At 35.5% G+C, this 20,403-nt stretch overlaps 2 protein-coding genes across 2 annotated transcripts; one reads left to right on the forward strand and one right to left on the reverse strand.

The window, feature by feature from the left end:
* The first annotated feature begins 4,120 nt into the window (after positions 1 to 4,120).
* On the forward strand, positions 4,121 to 5,202 carry LOC141689654 (uncharacterized). Its single transcript, XM_074494009.1, has one exon. The coding sequence runs from the start codon at positions 4,423 to 4,425 to the stop codon at positions 5,041 to 5,043; it is 621 nt and encodes a 206-aa protein (XP_074350110.1). The 5' UTR covers positions 4,121 to 4,422; the 3' UTR covers positions 5,044 to 5,202.
* A 311-nt stretch (positions 5,203 to 5,513) lies between these two features.
* On the reverse strand, positions 5,514 to 14,996 carry LOC141689653 (uncharacterized). The gene is made up of 23 exons (XM_074494008.1): positions 14,704 to 14,996; positions 13,471 to 13,550; positions 12,714 to 12,800; positions 12,578 to 12,628; positions 12,362 to 12,479; positions 12,170 to 12,226; positions 11,112 to 11,176; positions 10,917 to 11,000; positions 10,291 to 10,341; positions 10,058 to 10,120; positions 9,934 to 9,980; positions 9,760 to 9,829; positions 9,622 to 9,684; positions 8,462 to 8,551; positions 8,324 to 8,362; positions 7,804 to 7,953; positions 7,626 to 7,703; positions 7,468 to 7,553; positions 7,190 to 7,238; positions 7,035 to 7,115; positions 6,774 to 6,867; positions 6,126 to 6,227; positions 5,514 to 5,778 (listed from the first exon to the last, which is right to left on the reverse strand). Exons 1-22 carry the CDS (start codon positions 14,939 to 14,941, stop codon positions 6,163 to 6,165), a joined length of 1,806 nt encoding a protein of 601 aa, XP_074350109.1. The 5' UTR covers positions 14,942 to 14,996; the 3' UTR covers positions 5,514 to 5,778; positions 6,126 to 6,162.
* Positions 14,997 to 20,403: the final 5,407 nt, after the last annotated feature.

Genomic DNA, 20,403 nt, shown 5'->3' on the forward strand with positions numbered 1-20,403 from the left:
AATTCACATTATTGGTAAGATATTCTTGCCGAATTTGTAATTTAAATTTACTAAACGTAGAATGTGACGATATTTTTCGGTCGGGTCATGTAGTCAAGTTTCGAGTATTTTTTGAACAATGGGTCAAGTTCTGATTTCAATTCGAAATTAACTAAATGTATTGACTCATTGTAATTCGAACTTATCTAAATTGATAATATCAATATAGATTATTTATATATAAGCGATTCTATTTTCAATATTTTCTTTAGAAATTATATATGTACATTTTAATTACTTTTTTATAATAAAAAATATGTTAAAAATATATGAGATACATTTTCAAACCAAAAAATGATTAATAAATAAGATAATAATCTATTTATGTACTATGCCTAACTTTATATTTGGAATTAAATTATTTAAAATTAACTGTACAAATATTCAAGTAACTATTTTATTGCGGAATCCAAGTAATCATCTTTAAAGTTGAATAAAAATTTTCATTTTGCACACTTACATATTATGTGTATGATAAAAAATACATGTGACAATATGGTATAGTGGTGTGAGATTGTATAGGTGAATGAAATATTTCGAGTTCAATTCCCACAAATCACATCTTTAATATAAATATTAAAACCAAGGGAAATTTAATCTTTTCGGTGAGACATTTTAATTTTAAAAATAGTATCACCTTGTTTATCTATTATATAGAAAAAAGATGTCATTTTACCCATATACTAAAAGCTTACTATAATATTCTCATTTCATTGAATTATTAAATCTCAAAAGCACAAAAATAGTGCGGGCAGAGGCATCCTTCCTCTCCTCTCTTTAGGCATTGGTTTTTCTTTCTCGAGTAAATCGAATGGTATTTTCGTCGTTTTCTCAATAAAAATTCTCAATCCCTTCATTTTTTTTATCGTTAATTTCATTTAATTATAACTCAATTTTTTGGATGTTTGCGTGTCTTTTCTCTTGTAGTGTTTGTTTTGTCTCTTTTTTAGAGTGTTTTATTAAAATTTGGTTTAATTATGCTTGAATTTATTTGGTGTTTGATCTGTTGACAGCGAGTTTATTGATATTTTTGTGATCTGAAAAGCCTGACGATAGTGATTATCGTAAGAACTTACTTTCACAATCAAAGATTGTTCATTTTTCACAAATTTAAACTTTCGGCATGCATATCGCTGGTATCCGGCATGTAGAGTCGGGGTGCCTTCGGCATGTATATAGTTGACATCCGACATGTAGATAGCTGGGGTGCAAAACTTTTTCTTACCTTTCTGCTTTGTCTTTGCTTTAATGCACCCGATTCTCTAATCTCAGTTTGTGTTTCTGAACACTAGATTAACAATAATTTTTACGTGATATGGTTAATTGTGATATTTCTTTTTAGAGATGTTGGTAAAGTTTGGATCGTTTAAAATATTTTTTATTTTATTGTTAACTTCAAAAATTATAAATTATGTGTGTTTAATGTTCAGATCACAAATAATCTAATTATTTTCAATATGTTATTTGTTTCACAATCTGATTGTATCAACAGTTGAGAGTTTGTCCTGACTGTATAATGTTTAAATTAAAGAAAGCTTTTTATTTATAAAAAAAGGTAAAATGTCTCATATTGATACTCCATGATCGATCTAATTAATCATCAATCACCGAAAGTTATTTCTATCGGCCAATTTCGATTCTGACAGAAAAACTTAAATTTTTGCGTCTCATAGAGCAAGTCCAATGCAATACTATTTTTGGTGCTATTACTATATTAAAGGACCAAATGTAAAAATACTCAACAATAAAGGGGTGTCATTCTTAAATGCAAATATGCATATATGTATCATTGGTTCTATAATTGAAATTAATGATGCATATATACATCCTTATCACATCATCTATTACTACAAATAGAGGGGAAACGTTAACTAATTATTGTATTATACATCTTAAAATATCAAAATAATATTAAATTAAGGAGAAGTTAAAAGATTTATGAAAATTTGAAACTAGTTATGAAACTAGCATTGGAGTTCAACTTTTATTTTAGCACCAAAAAATAATTTTTTGTGCCAAATTATAGCAATAGTTATAATCATTTTGGATCTATGGTTGGACTTACTCTTAAACTGCACTTTTTCTAGAGGGCCTCAGGCTAATTCTTTTTCTAAAAAAAAATCCTCAGGCTAATTCTTGACGTTACTAGGTAGCTTAATTGGATTCCTAAGAAACGTACAGAAAGTTTGGGTTGGCAGTCAAGTCACATTTTTAAGCAACTTTTTAAAGCAACTTCAAACTACCTCCCTATTTCCCTTCAAATTTATTTTAAACAAACAGCTCAGCTCACACATCTGTCTTTTTATTTAATCAAGTAAAGGTTGTTGCCTTTAAAGTGTACTTATTTTATTTCTTTCTTATAATTGCTTTAAATAATTTTTCTTCCTTTCCAACTATTCTTCTTTTCCTGTCTCATTCAATTTTTTACATTTTTTTTCACATTTGACAAGCATTTTAAATTGAAGATAAAGTATACTTGCGTAATTTATTTTTAATATATTATTTTTGTATATTAAACTTTAAATATTAAACTTGTATTAAAAAAAATAAAAAATAATTTATATAATTATATTTTAGAGAATTATTAAAATACGTGACGGACTCCACGTCCTTCAGTAGGACAACCCCAATGAGACGGAGGAGTAATATTCATGCATATTTAGGATTATAACGAAGCTAGTCCATAACAGATGGTTGTCGACAAACTATTTTTAGTGGACAGCGGAAGTGACTGTAATAAAATACCCTTCGTTTACATGTATACGCTCTTGTTGACATTAACATAAATTATCCTCATAAAAAACTTTTAACCTATTTTGATGGTTTTAATTTAGAAAAGGGTATATATATTTATAAATGAAAATGTGCAGCGATTAGCTCTCAACACAATAAACTTTTTTAGTAACAACATTTATCCGAAAAGTTATGATTAAACTCATTAAATGAAACCCTCTCACAATTTTTCACCTATAATTGAGATCCAAACCATTTTGAATTTTGTCACTAATAAACCGCGAATCCAACATAATTCTTCAATTATAGTCAAACAGTACTCGTGGTTCGTACATATGATATTATTGATAACAATTAATTTTATAATGATATTAACGACTTTTACACCTTTCTCAGGTATACATGAAATGAAAGTCATGGCTCGTTGGCAGCTGAGACAGCGTGTTACTTACAAATAGAATAATGTGTAATGTGTTGTCCAAGTCATGTACCAACACTCCCGTAACGGTCCATTCTTTCCGGTTTTCTGGCTACGGATTTTTTTCATAAATAAATTTTCGATTTTCTGCATGAAACTATAATAGTTTTTATTTCCGATAAATTTTTAGCTTTCTAATCCAGTGTTCCAGCGTGTTAGGACGGTGAGTGTATTTTCGAGAGATTAATCGGCAAGTCGGAGATTAACTGGACCGATTAATTGGAATATTAATCGGAATAATATAAATATTATTTTTAATTTTTATGATTATATAATGATTAATATGTCAAATATTTTTTGAAAAAAGAAATTATAATGATATTAAATAATATCTACACATTTGACATTCGTTATGTACAAATTATTGAGTTTATAATATTAACTATATTTTAATTCACACTTTTTAAATTAATTATAATATGTTAATTTTATATTTTAAGTAAGGAAGTAAATATATTTGATTACTTGTTATTTCTTACCAATACTTTATATTAGAAATTGACATGATATTGTGTGAAATTATGAAATTAATGAATTAAATTATAAAAAGGTAAAAAAAATATTTTTTTTAATTATTTTCCGCCTAGACCGCCTAGGACCGATTTTTGACCGCCTAACCGGCCTAATCCCGATTTTGACCCGATTTTATGAAAAAACACCTAAATTACCGTCTAGGTCCGAGTCGGAGCGTTTTACCACCGATTTTTAGAACACTGTTCTAATCCGAAGCTATAACTGTTTATTTACATTTTAATTACAATTTTTTAAGATTACCAATCATTTTAATATGCATTTACATCATTAAAATGTGTACAGTAATAAAGATACAGGGGCAGTTTTGGTAACAAAACGGCGCAGGGTATCTACACGCGTCAAGCAGGTCTCTCAAGTCTCAACCACCGCCCCTACACACAACTTACATCATATAGACATAAACCGCGTAAAATTCTAAACAATTTCACATGTCACGTTTCTTAATTAAACATTTTACTACTAAATCAATAATCACCTCTCTCTCTCTCTCTCTCTCTGACTATGTATATATAAAAGACCTCCCTCTTCATCCCTTGTAGATAAAACAAACTCTTCCCAGCTAAAAAAGGCTAACAGCTATCATTCTCTCTTTTTATCACTATTAACGCTTATCAAACACCAACAGTTGGGAATTTAAAATGAAAATGCAGATGAAGAAATCGAATGCAGCTCGTAGAGCATGGAACATCTTAAGACTAACACTCTTATGGGCAAGAAAAGGTGGTGTTCTTAGAAGAAGACTCATGCTCAATTTCCCCAAGTACATCAAAAACCTTCGACACAATCACGGGGGCAACACTTACCAATATGGCGAACGTCAGTTATCCTTCGATGACACTCCGGTTATTCATGTCAGGATGCATCGCCCATCTTCCTTACGGTTTAAGCTACCCAACATTCCTTGCATTAATCCTGCACAAGTCGATTTCGACTTTGATTTCAACGATGCTAACGATGATGGATTTTACTACGATGACATCGCTAGAAAGAGTTTCTTGAGAAGTGCAGAAGACTACGATGATATCGCCAGAAAGAGCTTCTTGAGAAGTGCAGAAGATGAAGATGATGAAGAAGAAGAATACTCAGGTCTTGATGTTGAGGTGTATGGAGATCACGAAATTGAGGAACAAACTGCGAATATTGATACGAAAGCTGATGAATTCATAGCCAAGTTCTATGAGCAAATGAAGCTGCAAAGACAGATTTCATACCTTGAATATCATAAACCAAGAATATCAATTGACCAAAGACAATCCTAATTTCACATTTCATCAAAAGTTTTTACTTTGTTTATTTTATATATCGACATCCGATATACATCCGCATACAGATTTGTAGGACAGGCATTTTCCTCAGTGTTGCTTTCATTTATCACCAGCTTAATCAATTTTTCTCCTGAATAAATGCTGTTTATTTCATACTCAATTCTTTCGCTAGTACGGAATTCCACTATTCTAACTAAATTTAATCTTTTTATTCTAGAACATGAATGCTTAAAAAACACAGAAAGGAACAACATTGTGGTGTCAAATTAACGATTATTAATTTTATTATTTATATGATGTACAGCCGGACAATAATGTAATGAAGTCGAAATATTTGAACAAATCAACTAACTAATCGTTGCCCACATACAGCTCATTCAGTCAATAAACTAACATTACCAACCATTGAAATTTTGTATATACATGATATTGTACTTCTCTAGCCTTTCTGGCAAAACCAAAGATAAATAACTTATATGATAAATGAATTATGTGATCAATTGACCATGGTTTATAATAACTCAAACATGACATAAGTAGCGCGATTTTCCCTAGACACAAATCTGAAAGAACTATTACAATTTCTAATACTAGTCGGAAATAACGAAAAAGAAAAGAATTTACATGACAGATTTGTCAAGTTTTGCAAGATTTCTTCGAAGCTTTCAGTAACAAAGTTCACCATGCTATTCCCATAAAGGAATTTCAGTCCATAAAATCCCTCAAGTGCTGACGAAATGTTAGAAATATTTAGTTCCAAACCATACTAGTGGCCCTTGATCTAAAATATACTAACATATTGGATAACCAATTATCATAAACATAAAGCACAGGACTGTGTACATTTGTTTGGATTCATCCTAGAGGATAACCACGTATCTCTACAAGTGATATTGACAAGTGAGACTTTGTCAAACCAAAAGTTTTAAAAACAAAGAAGGATCTAACTTTGTGCCTTTATCTTGCAAAGTCCACACAACATAGACGAAATGCAGGACAGGGGGATAAGATAACAACACAAATTTAAGCAGACAATGGACCTTAGAACTTGTGATCTCCTAAACAAACCAAAGTACCTTGTCAGCACATTGAGCAATGAACCTTTGCAGTTGCTTATAGACTTCCATTCTGTCTACTGAGATAAGCCCCTAACTGTCCTGTTGCAGCCAATATAAGACCTATACAAAAATTTTGCATGTTCAGGAAACCATAAAAAGTTGGCCAACAAGAATTATGCAATGGATTTTTCCAAGAAAGACCAACAAAACCTCAGCAGCATATCCAAGAACATAAACAAATTAAACAAAATCTACATAATAATCATGACAATCAGGAGTAATATTGTATGTACTACAGTCTGACTTATACAACTTTTATCACCACTGAGGAGGTTAATAGTTAATATATTTCTACTTGATCACTATAGTACTTTGCAACATAATTTCAGACAACATAGCAGTAGTAAATTAGGCTCAATTTCTCAAGTCCAACTAAGTACTTATAATGGGAAATTATGACACTGTAGCAGACTAGTAATGGAAATTTCATTGTAGGTTAGCTTCAGTTGGTGATTAGACAAACCCCATATATGTAAATGAACCGGCCACACGTCATAGACTAATATTATATCCAGCTTTAATATGATCAATCACAAACTTATTAAAAATATATCAAGATGGTCTGCATTGGTATTGTTAACTTAAAATAACCAACCCACAAAGTACCTAGAAATGGAGCTGAAGGCTTCCCAGGTCGTGACTTAAACTCTGGATGAAATTGCACACCGACATAGAATGGATGATTAGGAAGCTCTACTATCTGAAAATATGAAATTGAGAAAAGACGATTTCAGAATCTAAAAGAATACAGTCAGATTCAAAAGATCAAGTCAGATATGAAATAACTCGAATACCACTTTAAGTGGATAACGAACTACTTCACTACTCCAAGAATCTTAAGGAAAAAAATGTCTACAATTAACAAACCTCCATTCGCTGACCACTTTCATCCTTCCCTACAAATTTTAACCCAGCTTCTTCTAGCATGCCAACCACCTCCGGATTAACCTGGATGCCGTACATGTCAAAACAATAGAATTTGCCGTAGGGCACATTTTTAAACGGTAACGGCAATATCTAACCTCATATCTATGCCGATGTCGCTCGTCCACAAACTTTTGATTATGATACCTAGCAGGACATGTGAAGTGAACATTACTATAGCAAGGAGAATACAAAGAACAGGTGATAAAAGATATTTTTCTAGCCAAATTACATGCATTCCTCCAACATGAGATATTTTTTGGTTGTCTACATAAATCAATCTGAAATTTCCTCAGGTAATTATATCCTCAGACAGGTATCAATTTGGACATGCAAAATATTCAACAGTAGTGATTATTTGAAACTTATGACATACAGCTTTGCGGTGATGCAGTCAGAGGTTTGGAATAACGTTCTTCTAGCACCAAGTCTCATTGTGCTTCCCATGTGTGTTCTTGAACCCTTAATGTTCAGTCAAAAAAAAAATCATCAAATGAATGTTCACGGCATTTGTCACAACTAATAAATATTTACCTCTGGCATAAAAATTACAACAGGATCGGGAGTCTGAGCATCAAATTCCGAACTGTTCGCTGTTTTCAGACCCAACACCTAAAATATATAGAAAAAAATGCATATTGTTTTAATATATCCGTACTGAATAGTGAATACAACTACAACAAAATGAAAAAGATTAAGACTACGAACTTACGGATCGAGCAAATTCAATTACAGAAATCTGCATGCCTAAGCAGATCCCTAAATATGGAACTTTATTCTCTCTGGCATAATTAGCGGCCAATAACATTCCCTTTATGCCACGGTCTCCAAAGCCACCAGGAACCAAGACACATGCTGCACTCTAAGATGCGAATTTGAAATATCAGTTCACATTATTAAAAATAATAATAATAACTTTTGGCACCCTCCCCAGATACCAATTACACAACCTTTCCCTAGCAACGTAAGAAATCCAATGGCTTATCCTCTACAGCCCAAGTCAGCAATTTACAAATAGAGCCATATAGGAAAAGTTCATAATCAATAGAATCAGAGGGTATTCTACAACTATGCAAACTCATCGAAATCAACAGGATCAGAGGGTAAACAACAACTATGCAAACTCCACACAATACACTTGTTGGCCCCAAAACCCAACTCCCCAGATTAAAATATAATTTTAAAATTGCAGGGAAAAAATGGACAATTAGATACAGAAACCAAAAATTTACCTTTAAAGTCTTCCATGCTGCAGCATGAAGTTCTGGAGTCTACAAAAGGATAATACGAGTCATATATCTCATACACATACGTAAAAAGAAACACAAATTTAAGGTATCAAGTAAATGCAACTAATGAATTCCCCGTACCAACTTGGCACTATCATCTTCGAGGTCAGAAGCAGCAATCCAATCAACTGCCGGCTTCAATGAACAAGCAATGCAGGCATGCAGAAGTGCCTGATTGTCAGCAAAAAAGAAAAAAAACTGCTAAATAAAATTCATCAAGTCATCCTCGATAGCATTTTTTCTACTATCCGGTTATTCGGTTATTAACCGCGGTTAACTAAAAAAAATAAACGAATCAATAATATAATATTTATAATAAGTTTCAATATTAATATTAGTGTGTATATATATGTGTGTGTTCTATAATTGTGCTTATAGTTTCCTAAAGCCATGACTCTAACGTATTTTTATATGATAGATGTATAAAAGAAAGCTCCGGTTAATAATTCAATATATTTAATATTACTTAGTTTCATGAATTGATTTTCCGGTTATTGCTTAAAGCTGCTCTGTTGCTACTTGCTCCTGCTAGTCTCGGAAGCTCCCTCCAAAGTCCATACTATGAGATCAATTGCTCTTTACAATAGGATAATAAATATTGAATATCCTCATCCTTCTTAATTTATGATAAATTTATTTTTAGTTTTAAATATTGGTTTACTTTAATTCTGTTTTTTTTTTCAAATTCCATACTTTCAATAAAATTTTGGTTTTCTATTTACCAAAATAAAATATATTGGTTCGGTTAAAAGAAAATTAATTTCGGTTTAGTTTTCTGTAGCCATTTTAGGTGTATTTCGGTTTCGGCTAACCAATTTATGTTTTGGTTTCGGTTAACTGAATGCACACCCCTAATAATTTGGTCATATGGACCAATACAAATTATAGCCAAAGAATGTCTTTTATTATTCCATGAACCTAAGGCGATAATTATTATTAGAACCAAAGACAATACTTTGGATTGAACACGTCCACTTTTTCTTTATCAACTATATGTTCTATAGAGTAACTTAAATGTTACTTTGTTTAGTAAAAAAAACTTTAACTGTTATTTCTCATACACTTGGTAAAACACGATTTATAAATTTAGAGCAGGTAAATGCCTGCAAGATTTTGATCTGCATGAAATTTAGGGGGGGATAATTCTAGAAATAAGAAAAAAAAAATACTTCAAGAGTATTTTGATTAGGTGTGTATGTGATCATGTATCTAGTTCTCAAATTTGGAATTTAGAAATGTACCTTCACAACAGACAGATAGGAATCTGTTAGGCCAACATATTTTCCAACCATAGCTATCCTTACCTATAAAATTTAGTACATATTCAATAAGTAAATAAAATCAGCTGTAGGACATTAATGTACATGAATGACACTGACAGAATCTTTGAGGTCGTCAAATTTCTGAGCCCTGTTATTCCACTCTTGTAAATTAGGCGGAGTAGCTACACTGGAACAGATTTTTCATCGTTAGTCCAATAGTGTTCTATCTATTTTTGATTCGTTTACTGTAACCCATGATGTACCATGCTAACAAATTCAAGCAAAACTTACTTAATAAGGTCCAACTGCTTTAAAATGGCATCATGAGCATTTTGGTTCTGCAACAAAGGTGCAACATTAGAAACTTTGCAGAATCTAGAAAGATGTTACAGTACAGAACATAAATATAACCCACCTGAAGTAAAAGAGGGATGTGCCAAATGTTTGGAACGTCATGGATATTAAGAATGTTGCCTAACTGTGAAGATTAAAGATCATGGCAGATTGTTCTTAGAATAAAATTTACTTGAGAGCCGGAATTTTCAAAATATTGCATGGTTCCCAACAAAACCTAAAAGACCAAATGGGGTTCAGGTGTGTCGTGTGTATAAGAAAGATCAAAGAAACCAGCTAGGAGTAGCAACTTACAGGAACATGGCAAAATTGTGAAAGTTTTTGCTTTGTCCCCTCCAGCAGTGGCTGCATTATAGAAAATACATATAACATACTCTTAATTATAACAGAACAGCACGTTGAAATAATTATAATTAGTTAGATTTAATGTTAATCATTACAATGGAACCAGATTTAGAGACATTGTCTATGCTAGTGATGCAAGAAAATGGTGATACTTCAGCTAGACAACAATATAAAACAACTAGCAAAAAACACAAAACACAAAGCTGAAAGCTCCTAATTCAATTTAGAGAGAGAAAACCTTGGATGCTAATACACCTTATCTTTCATTTCACAGATACAACTACTGTTGATGTTATCAAACCTAATGTGAGAAGTTTTAATTTAAACTATAGTGCTTGATCTGAGTTAGAAAGAAAACATAATGAGCAGGCCACCTCAGATAATTTGTGTTTAAAATTTGTACTGGTTAAACTCAGATACAATTGTTTATTATGAATACTCAGTTAACATTTATATATCAACATTGCGTCCACTTTAGGAAGGCGTTTTAATATAATCAAGTTTTGAAAGACCAGTTTGGTGTATGAAGAAAACATGGTACCCAAGAAAAGTTATTGTATGATTGAAGTACACACCTCTGCAGAACGACATGCCAGAAAATGAGGAGTCAACCCTAGTGCTCTTAGTTCCCGCACACTGTGTTGTGTAGGTTTTGTTTTCTGGCAACACGGGCAATGGAAACTTACATCATATATCATTATTTTAGGACATCTTATTGAGTCAACATCAAATTTAGGCCATATTTAACATAAGATGCTTTAGAGTATTACTTGCTCTCCCACGACACCCAATACAGGTATTAAGCTAACATGAATGAGGCAGAAATTATCTTGTCCTGAAGAAAATGATAAAGTGTAGCATGGATATAGTCAGTCTCACATTACAAAATATTGAACTTACAAACATGAACATGAGAAAAGATTGACCAGAAGCAGCAAATAAGATGAATAGGCATTATTCTGCAACCCTCTAGTATGCAAATAAGGCTTCATTACAGAGACTAACAGAGATTGAGAAGCTATATGAACATAGAAAGGTATGAAAGCAGGAATGGAATTGCCCATAATGTTTTTTCATAATATTTACTAGCGAAGGCATAACTAAACCAGTTAAACTAAATATTTCAAAGAGAAATAATTTGTTCTACAGATATTAAAGCCGGTAATATTAATAATTAAAAGCCCCTCAAAATAATATATTTCATTATTTGCTTTACAAATCCTGATATACTCTCGGATGTGTTTTTCAGCCCTATAGAATATTTAAAAGAGAACTAAAAGTATATAAGAAAAAAACAATATATTATAACAGTCATCCGTTTCAAGGCCTTAAAAATAAGGGGAAAGGCCTTGAACTTGTACTGAATTTCACCTTCAAGGCCAAGAACATCAGTGTAAAAGGCCTTGAGTTCTCGGATGATTTGCTCAAGACCTAGAACCGTACTATGAGGTCCTTAAATTCTTATCACTTTCCTCTTGTTGGCGAAATTCAGTGCAAGGTCAAGACCTCTACCATATTTCAAGGCCTCGAAACCGGCTATGTATCCCTTCAATTCTTCACACTGTTAATTTCGTCTCATCAACAACACATATGATTAATCATCTCGTATTGCCAAATATATTCATTTCCAAGTACTCCAAGTAATGAGGGATAGGTAAATTAGTTGAGAGTTAAAAAAGCAACTAGATGTCACAGAACAATCGATTCAAATGGTATATGACACTATGCTGAAGACCATAAAGCAAGTAGGAAATTGAGTAAACCCTAAAAGATGACAAAGTGAAACTCTATTTTACCTCCAAAATAAACAAAAAGCAACAAACCTTACCAAGAGAGAAGTATAGTTGTCGCAAAGCTTCTATAAAGGGCATTGATTCAATGTCACCTGATAATTATGTAATAATTGTCATATTTTATGAATGATAAGCAATGAAAAAAAGCAGTAATGGGACAAAGATTGATTTTGAATTTTGGCCTTGGGCATCAAACTCTAACGAGACAACTTTAAGAGAGCACATACCTACAGTGCCTCCCAATTCTATGACACAAACATCAGCTGGGCCCTCTTTTCCATCCACTGGAATAATAGACACAGACTCAATCCAATTCTTGATTGCATCCGTAATATGTGGGACTACCTATATATATCCACTTATAATGCAAGAACACAGTAAGTAGTACCATTTTTGAAAGGCTTGAAAGAGAGAAGATAAAGTATGGACACATGCATCATCACCTGGACAGTTTTCCCAAGATAATCGCCTTTCCGCTCCTTGTCAAGGACAGACTTCAAGGAAACAAAAAAAACTATATATACATTCAAAATTATGAAATCACATAACTAACTTCCATGAATAGAGGATTCCAAGCACCTGATAAATCTTTCCGGTAGTGATGTTATTGTCTCTTGTAAGTCTAACATCCAAAAACCGTTCGTAGTTACCCAAATCCAGATCAACCTATTGCAGCAAAAAAAAAACAATGAGTAATACTACATTGCTAAAGCTAGCATAGGAATATTGACCTTGAAGAAAAATTTATGGCTGAAATGTATTCAATTTCACTCTGATTGCACATAACCAGATTTAAAAAAAAAAATTGGCTGGCATATCGTAGATGCTTTCAAGGCTTATATACTTTAAAAAATTGTTTAAACACAAAAGTAGCTTTGTCTAGGAACATTTCTCAGCTATGATTTATTTTTACCAAATAATTTATTTGAACCCTAAAATTTTGTCAATCTGTGGTGCTGAAGAAAACAGACTTTACAAACTTAAATTTTTAAAGACCTTTCTCCTACAATCCATAGTAAAAACTTTAAAAGACCAATATTGATTCTTTGCTTATGTAAATGAATACATAAACATTTTGCAAATTATCAAAGATTTTAAATGTAAAAGACTGTTTTCCAGAAGCGTTTTGCAAAATTATCTACTTCTTAGAACGTCAACTCTACTACAGCGGCAAGTTAGTTTCTACAAGAGAATAGACATCAAAAAATAAATATACATATCATAGGAATTCTATAACCAAAAGTAGTGCAAGATACAGTTTTTACGGTGGCAATTGCTATCTCTTTTTGAATGTCATATTGAACGTTAATAGCATTTTACAAAAGTAGAAGATGACCTCTCCACCATCATCGAGAACAAAAACTTCACCATGCTCAAAAGGAGACATTGTACCAGCGTCTGTGTTCAAATACGGGTCTGTAATCATAGACATACATCACCATAAGACACGCATAGAAAATCTACAAAAATTTACTTCTGCAATATGTGTTATACAAAAAACATAATCTGCGTTAGTTATACCTACGTATGCAAACCAGTCAACCTATTTGTGAGTTATTCAATCTTAGTTCGTAATATACTCCAACTCAAACCAATAATGATCCAGCAAGCTCGGGCTCCTTGAATATTATTTTATGGAACCGAGCTTTTGCTTCAATTAACTCGACTCGTAATGTTTCCTTATCTAGACAAGTTTTCATTTCATTTATTATTTGTAAATAAAAAAACATATATCCTTAAATATTATTGCATACAATTAATATTAGTTCACAACTTTAATCCAGTTTAGCTCAACACGAACTTGTCACATTCCAACTCTTTCCACTATTTAGCACACCTAATTCGACTTTTCGAACCAAACTCAAACATATCAAACTTCTAATTTCATTATTAAATTAAAAGTCGAGCTCAACCCGAACTTCTCACATTCCAACTCTTTCCGCTATCTAGCACACCTCAATTAAATTTTCGAGCCAAACTCAAACATATCAAACTTCTAATTTCCTTATTAAATCAAGTTGAGCTCAATGCCTCAACCCGAACTTCTCACATTCCAACCCTTTCCACTATCTAATACACGTGATTCAAGTTTTCAAGCCAAACTCAAACATATCACACTTCTAATTTCCTAATTAAATCTAGTCAAGCTCAACCCGAACTTCTCATAATCCAACTCTTTCGACTATCTAGTACACCTAAACCACGTTTCCAAGCCAAACTCAAACATATCAACCTTCTAATTTACTTATTTAATCGAGTTAACTTACTTATTCTGAGTCGAGTTGAGTTTGAAGGCTATTGGGTGAGCCGTGGAATTTACTAAAAAAAAGTACACCTAAATCAAATTTTCAAGCCAAACTCAAACATATCAAACTTCTAATTTACTAATTTAACGGAGTTAATTTACTTATTTAATTTAGTCGAGCTCAACTCGATCTTCTCCTATTCCAACTCTTTCCGCTATGTTACCCTACCTAATTCGAGTTTTCGAACCGAACTCGAATATATCAAATTTAATAAAATAAATAATTACATACACATATAAAAATTAAAAATGAAATGAGTGTACCGATTTTAATAGAAGTGACACGAAGGCCACAAGCTTTGAGAACCACACCGATACTACTAGCAGTAACGCCTTTACCGAGTCCACTCACTACTCCGCCCGTTACAACAACGTACTTCATGTTGTTATTGCTTTGATTTTGTGAAGTTGTAGTGACTGAAAATGCTCGAATTATGATTGATTTACGAGCGACTTTGAGTGTACGTAAAACGTTCGATGAAATGCCCAAGCGGGACAGCATAGGATTGTTTGTAGGAGGTTAAATGATTGATGATTGTTAAATTGAATAGTAGAGAGATAACGATGGTCGTGAGTTTTTAACGACAAGAGCAGTTAGATTTATTATTTATTCTTATTTTTTTCTGAATCGAGCAATTAGATTATTTAGATTTGAATTATAATATTATTGTAAATAAGTTTATAATAAATATTAATAAAATACTAAAACATATTGAATTTTTGTTCCGCTTAACCCTCAATTTATCGATTATATTATAGTTTATTTCTCAATAATTTTTTTCCTGAGTTTTTATTTGTCAGATATTTTTTCCCCGACTTATTATAATATTTACGACAATGATCGGATGAAAAGAGTGCTTTAATGCATAAGTTGAAATGTGAACCGACTTCGGAGGTTGCATGTTACTAATATTTAATTATCTATTTATAAGACATCTTTTAATCAGAAAATGAAAAGGACTAGTTAGTAAGCATATTTGGCATTTTTATATTTGTTTGTGTTATACCCAAAATTTGGCATTGGATTAATGCGGGTCAAACGCGGAATAATTAAAGTCAAAATCGGTATTACGTTGCGAAGAAGGGCATCTAGATGCGTCCATGATGTCTAGGACGCGGTCCACTATGATGAGAGTGCTTACTAAAGTGATCTTTTTGGCAAAGAAGATTGAAGACGCATCCATGTAGGTAGGACGCGTCCACTTGTTGTGGAAATGTTTATCAAGCATAATTCCGTGGTAAGGAGGTTTTGGAAGCACTTATCTGCTGTAAAACGTGTCCAGGGTGGTAGGACGCGCCTACCATGATGGAGGTATCTAGCAATTGTGGTCTTTTAGCAATGAATGTTCGAGTACGCGCCCAGAGGCTTAGGACGCGTCCTGTCACTGTGAAATGTTATGAGAGGTAGTTGTAGAGAAAACAATACAGGCTTCATGGAGGTCAGGTTGCGCCCAATGTCTTAGGACGCGTCCTATGTGTGGTCAGTGTATTTTTCATATGGAGAGAGCTCAGGGTAAAGCATGCATGGAAAGGAGTAATGGATGATTATTTCTACTAACGTATTTGTTGCAGATACTCTTTGAAGAATTCCCTACTTGAGACGGTCAAGGAGGGGGATGTCCGTGAAAAACTAGAAGGCCTCCAGGGGTATGCCTGATGATTGAAGGCGTCCTCATGTATTCAACGGGTGTCCTCGTTGGGGATGCGGGGTTAACATTGGTATGTGCTTTGGGAACTTTGTTCTTGTATTCAACGGGTGTCCTCGTTGGAGAACCTTGGAGTCATCCTGCACTTTGCACCCAAGAGCTTGGGATCATCTGTCCTACTATCTGGTGGGTTATCCTCATTCGGGGGACAATGATGCGTCTGGCATTTGGGGTGAACCGTGACTATACATGCGTCCGTAAATCAAGGAAGATAGTTGTAGCGGAGTGTTATCATTGCGCAGGGAGATGCACTATCTGTGAAGTCTTACGATTGTGGACGAGCCTTGGGCCTTCGCGGTTGGGCCTCATAGTTGGACATTCCTAAAGCTAGCGAAAGATGGATTCTGGACGGGCTTCTACCGGGCCTAGGAATAAGAAGTGTAAGCCCATTAGATTTTGTGTTCCCTAAGAACTATGTCAGGCTTGATCCCTATATAAAGGGTACGTAGGCACATTGAGAGGGGTAAGAAGTTGAGAGCTGATAAGAGAGCCACCACTTACTTTGATCAATCTCGGCCTAAAACAACCACAAACCCCCATACACCGCTTGATTTTCCGGCAAAGAACCACCATCATATATCTTAATTCCGGCGAGAAACCTCAATCTTTGTGGTTACCAGATTCCTCCGTCAACAAATTGGCGCTAGAAGGAGGGGTGCTGATTAAGATCATAATCTTGGGAGGAAAAGATGTCTTACAATCATGATGGAAGTTCTTATGACGGAAGTGATAGCAGATCTGAAGGAGAAGGCGGAGGAGGTTACGCTCTCCATGAACCCTACGTGCCCAGAAATATGGCAGATCCCCCAAGAGCTCCAGATGTGGGAGGAACACCTCTAGTTCTCATCAGCAACGATGATATCTTGGAGCAGTTGTACCGTATGGGGGATACACTTAACAATTTTCAGTCAAGGCTGAATACGGTGGAGCATCGCAGGACGAGGAAGGGTCGTCGTTTTCCCCGTCGTGGCCACGCCATGAGGGAAAGCACCCATGGTTGAGGGGGATGCCCAGGCCAGCGGAGAAAACCCGCGAATCACTCTGCGGCGTTTGGAATATTCTGATGATGTAGAACCTATTGTGGAGCTTGTCAATGAGGACACGGACGGTAGAGCAAGGCCTCGTCCCGGTAATCAGGATACACCACATCCACATATGTTTGGGCATACGATGGACGAGCGTCGTCGTGCGGAAGATATTCAGAACCCAAATGAGGAAAGAAGATATTTTTCGACCTTAAAGAGAAGGCTTGGCATAAGGTTGGGAGACGATGATTTGAGAATGATGCTGGTGGAATGGCAGAAAGAAAGAAACGATGGAGAAACGAGGCCCCGTGATACAACGCGTGTGCCCCCTACAGACCCAAGGGATGATAGGGTGCGACACCGCGAGCACGAGTGTGCCCCTACGCGAGGAAGGTTTGGAAATTATGGTCGAGACTATCAAGGGAATGGACGAGGAAGGATAGGATACCATCATGAAAGGGTGTCGCACAATGGAAGAAGAGATAGTGCGCCCTCTACTGGAGAACCCCTCGTCATCGTTCCTGTAGCTTCCCACAGTGCTACGGGCAATGGAACCAGGACGCGTCCTCATGACCGGGACGACGCACGAGATCAAGAAAGGTTGCAAAACAATGATGAGATACCACGACGCGGTCAAGGGGACTTCATGAGCAAGGGAATGCTCAAATTCAAGATGGAAACATACCACAGCCGCAGCCTCAGGGCGAGGGGCGACAAGATTCACCGGTACACCCGGGGGGTAACCAAGGGGAACAACCCAACATTCAAACCATTCCTGGGTAGGGACGTTCACCAGTGTATTATGTGATCAAGTGATTGTACGATGCTGAAACTCGCTATACAAGTATGGAGAAGCTGGTTTATGTCTTGATCCTTGCGTCGAGGAATCTACGCCCCTACTTCCAAACTCATAGAATTGAAGTACGTACAGCATACCCTATGCGGCAAGTCCTTCACAAGCCAGAATCGTCGGGGAGAATGCTGAAATGGGCTGTGGAGTTGGGACAGTTTGATTTGGAGTACATGTCCAGTACAGTAATTAAAGAACAGGTCTTAGCCGACTTCTTGTTGGAATTTGATTATGCGGTAGATGATAAGGCTTTGGTAGTGCTGCATCCCCCTCATACTGAGGAATCTCTAGAGGAGTTTCCACATCCCTGATGGATCTTGCATGTGGATGGGGCGGTTAACAATGGAGGAGCAGGCGTGGGCATAATTATCGTGTCACGGGAAGGCCATCATCTAATGAGTGCAATTCACTTCAAATTTAATGCAACGAATAATGATGCGAAATATGAAGCGTTGATTAATAGCCTGAAGATCGCTTTAGAAATAGGAGTGCGGAACCTAATTTCAAAGATTGACTCAGAGTTGGTGGTAAACCAGGTGAATGTGGGGTTTCAAGCTCGAGGACCGCGAACGAAATTGTAAATGAGGTGCACGTAGTGCCTTATTGGAAAGTTCAAAGAGGTTAGGCTGGAATGTGTACCGCGGGAAAAGAACAGCAACGCGGATGCCCTAGCAAAAATGGGATCCCAGCAGGAGGCTGCGTTGTTGGTATTTATACCCTTAGAAATCCAGGAAATTCCTATCATCCCAGAAGCAGAGGCGATGCAAGTAGATGAGGCTCCCAAGGAAACATGGATGACGCTCATTCTTGCCTATATTCGCAAGGGAGCACTTCCCGAAGACAAGTTCAAGGCTCGACGGCTCCACTACCAAGCTGCAAATTATGTGGTGTATGATGAAGTTTTGTATAAGAGAAGTTTCAATCAACCGTTGCTCAGATGTGTCGATGAAGAAGAAGGAAATTACATCTTAAGGGAGGTGCATGAAGTAATTTGCGGTAATTACTCGGGGGTAACTCGTTGGAAATGAAAGTTTTACGCCAAGGGTACTGGCCTACGATGAAAGAAGATGCTGCGAATTTCGTTAGAGCATGTGATCGCTGCCAAAGCTTTGCAGATTACTCATCCATGCCAGCGACGCTCTTGACGCCTATGGTAAGCCCATGGTCGTTTGCCATGTGGGGAATTGATCTTATTGGAGAACTACTTAATGCTAAGGAGATGTCAAATATGCAGGGGTCGCGGTTGATTACTTTACTAAATGGGCAGAAACTATGTCGGTGGCAACTATCACCGCAAAGAAAATTAAAGACCTTGTCTTCAACTCTATCGTGTGTAGGTTTGATATTCCTTACAAACTTGTCTCTGAAAATGAAAAGCAGTTTGACAACAAGGAGTTACGATAATTATGTGAGGATCTGAAAATTAAGAAGGAGTTTGCAGCGGTCTATCATCCTCAAAGCAATGGGCAAACAGAGACCGTGAATAAAATAATAAAGCATACTCTTAAGACAATACTGGAAGAGCGTAAAGGGAATTGGCCTGAAGAACTCCCAAATGTGATGTGGTCCTACAACACTACTCCAAGATCTACTACGAAGGAAACTCCATTTATGCTGACTTCCGGATATGAAGCTATGGTCCCTGTGGAGGTTGGATCAGGATCGCTTCGTAGAGATCGTTATACGGAGGAAGATGCAGAAGTTAACCAGAGGCTTCATTTGGATCTCTTGGAGAAGGTAAGGCAAAACTCTCAGTTAAGGCTTGCGGCGTACCAACAACGTGCCGCAAGGTATTACAGTAAAAAAGTAAAGGGACAGCTGCTGAAGGTGGGAGATTTGGTACTCATGAAGGTGATGCCAAACACATAGAATCCCCAACATTGAGTATTTGGAGCTAATTGGGAAGGACCATACAAGATTAAAGCAATTTTGTGGAAGGGTACTTACCACCTTGAAGATTTGGAAGGAAAGCTGGTTTCGCGAGCATGGAACGCGGAGCATCTTCGAATGTATTTTCAGTAAGGCGCGGATTTGGCCCCTTACCTATCATGTTTACATTATATAGGGTTGTGCCCAAATTATAGACTAGAATCAATAAAATTCCTCCTAGCCTAGGGGGGTAGTGCATGTAAAACTTACCTTAGAACTAGTTGAAGGATCATTTTTCCAATAAATTCCTCACAAAGCATAGTAGCCGTGGGACTGGTGCACATTTCACACCAAAGCGTATTATTAATAAAAACTTTGAAAATTTCCAAAGGTTGTTTATTTTTTTATTTGCTTGGTTATATGACACGTCCTAACCACTAGGCACGCCCTAAGAATTAGTTATTTATGTATATTTTTAGGAGCATGATTGGTAAAGAAAACATTGAAGAAAACC

The sequence above is a fragment of the Apium graveolens genome, chromosome 10 (genome assembly GCF_009905375.1).
Source record: "Apium graveolens cultivar Ventura chromosome 10, ASM990537v1, whole genome shotgun sequence".
Taxonomy (NCBI): domain Eukaryota; kingdom Viridiplantae; phylum Streptophyta; class Magnoliopsida; order Apiales; family Apiaceae; genus Apium; species Apium graveolens.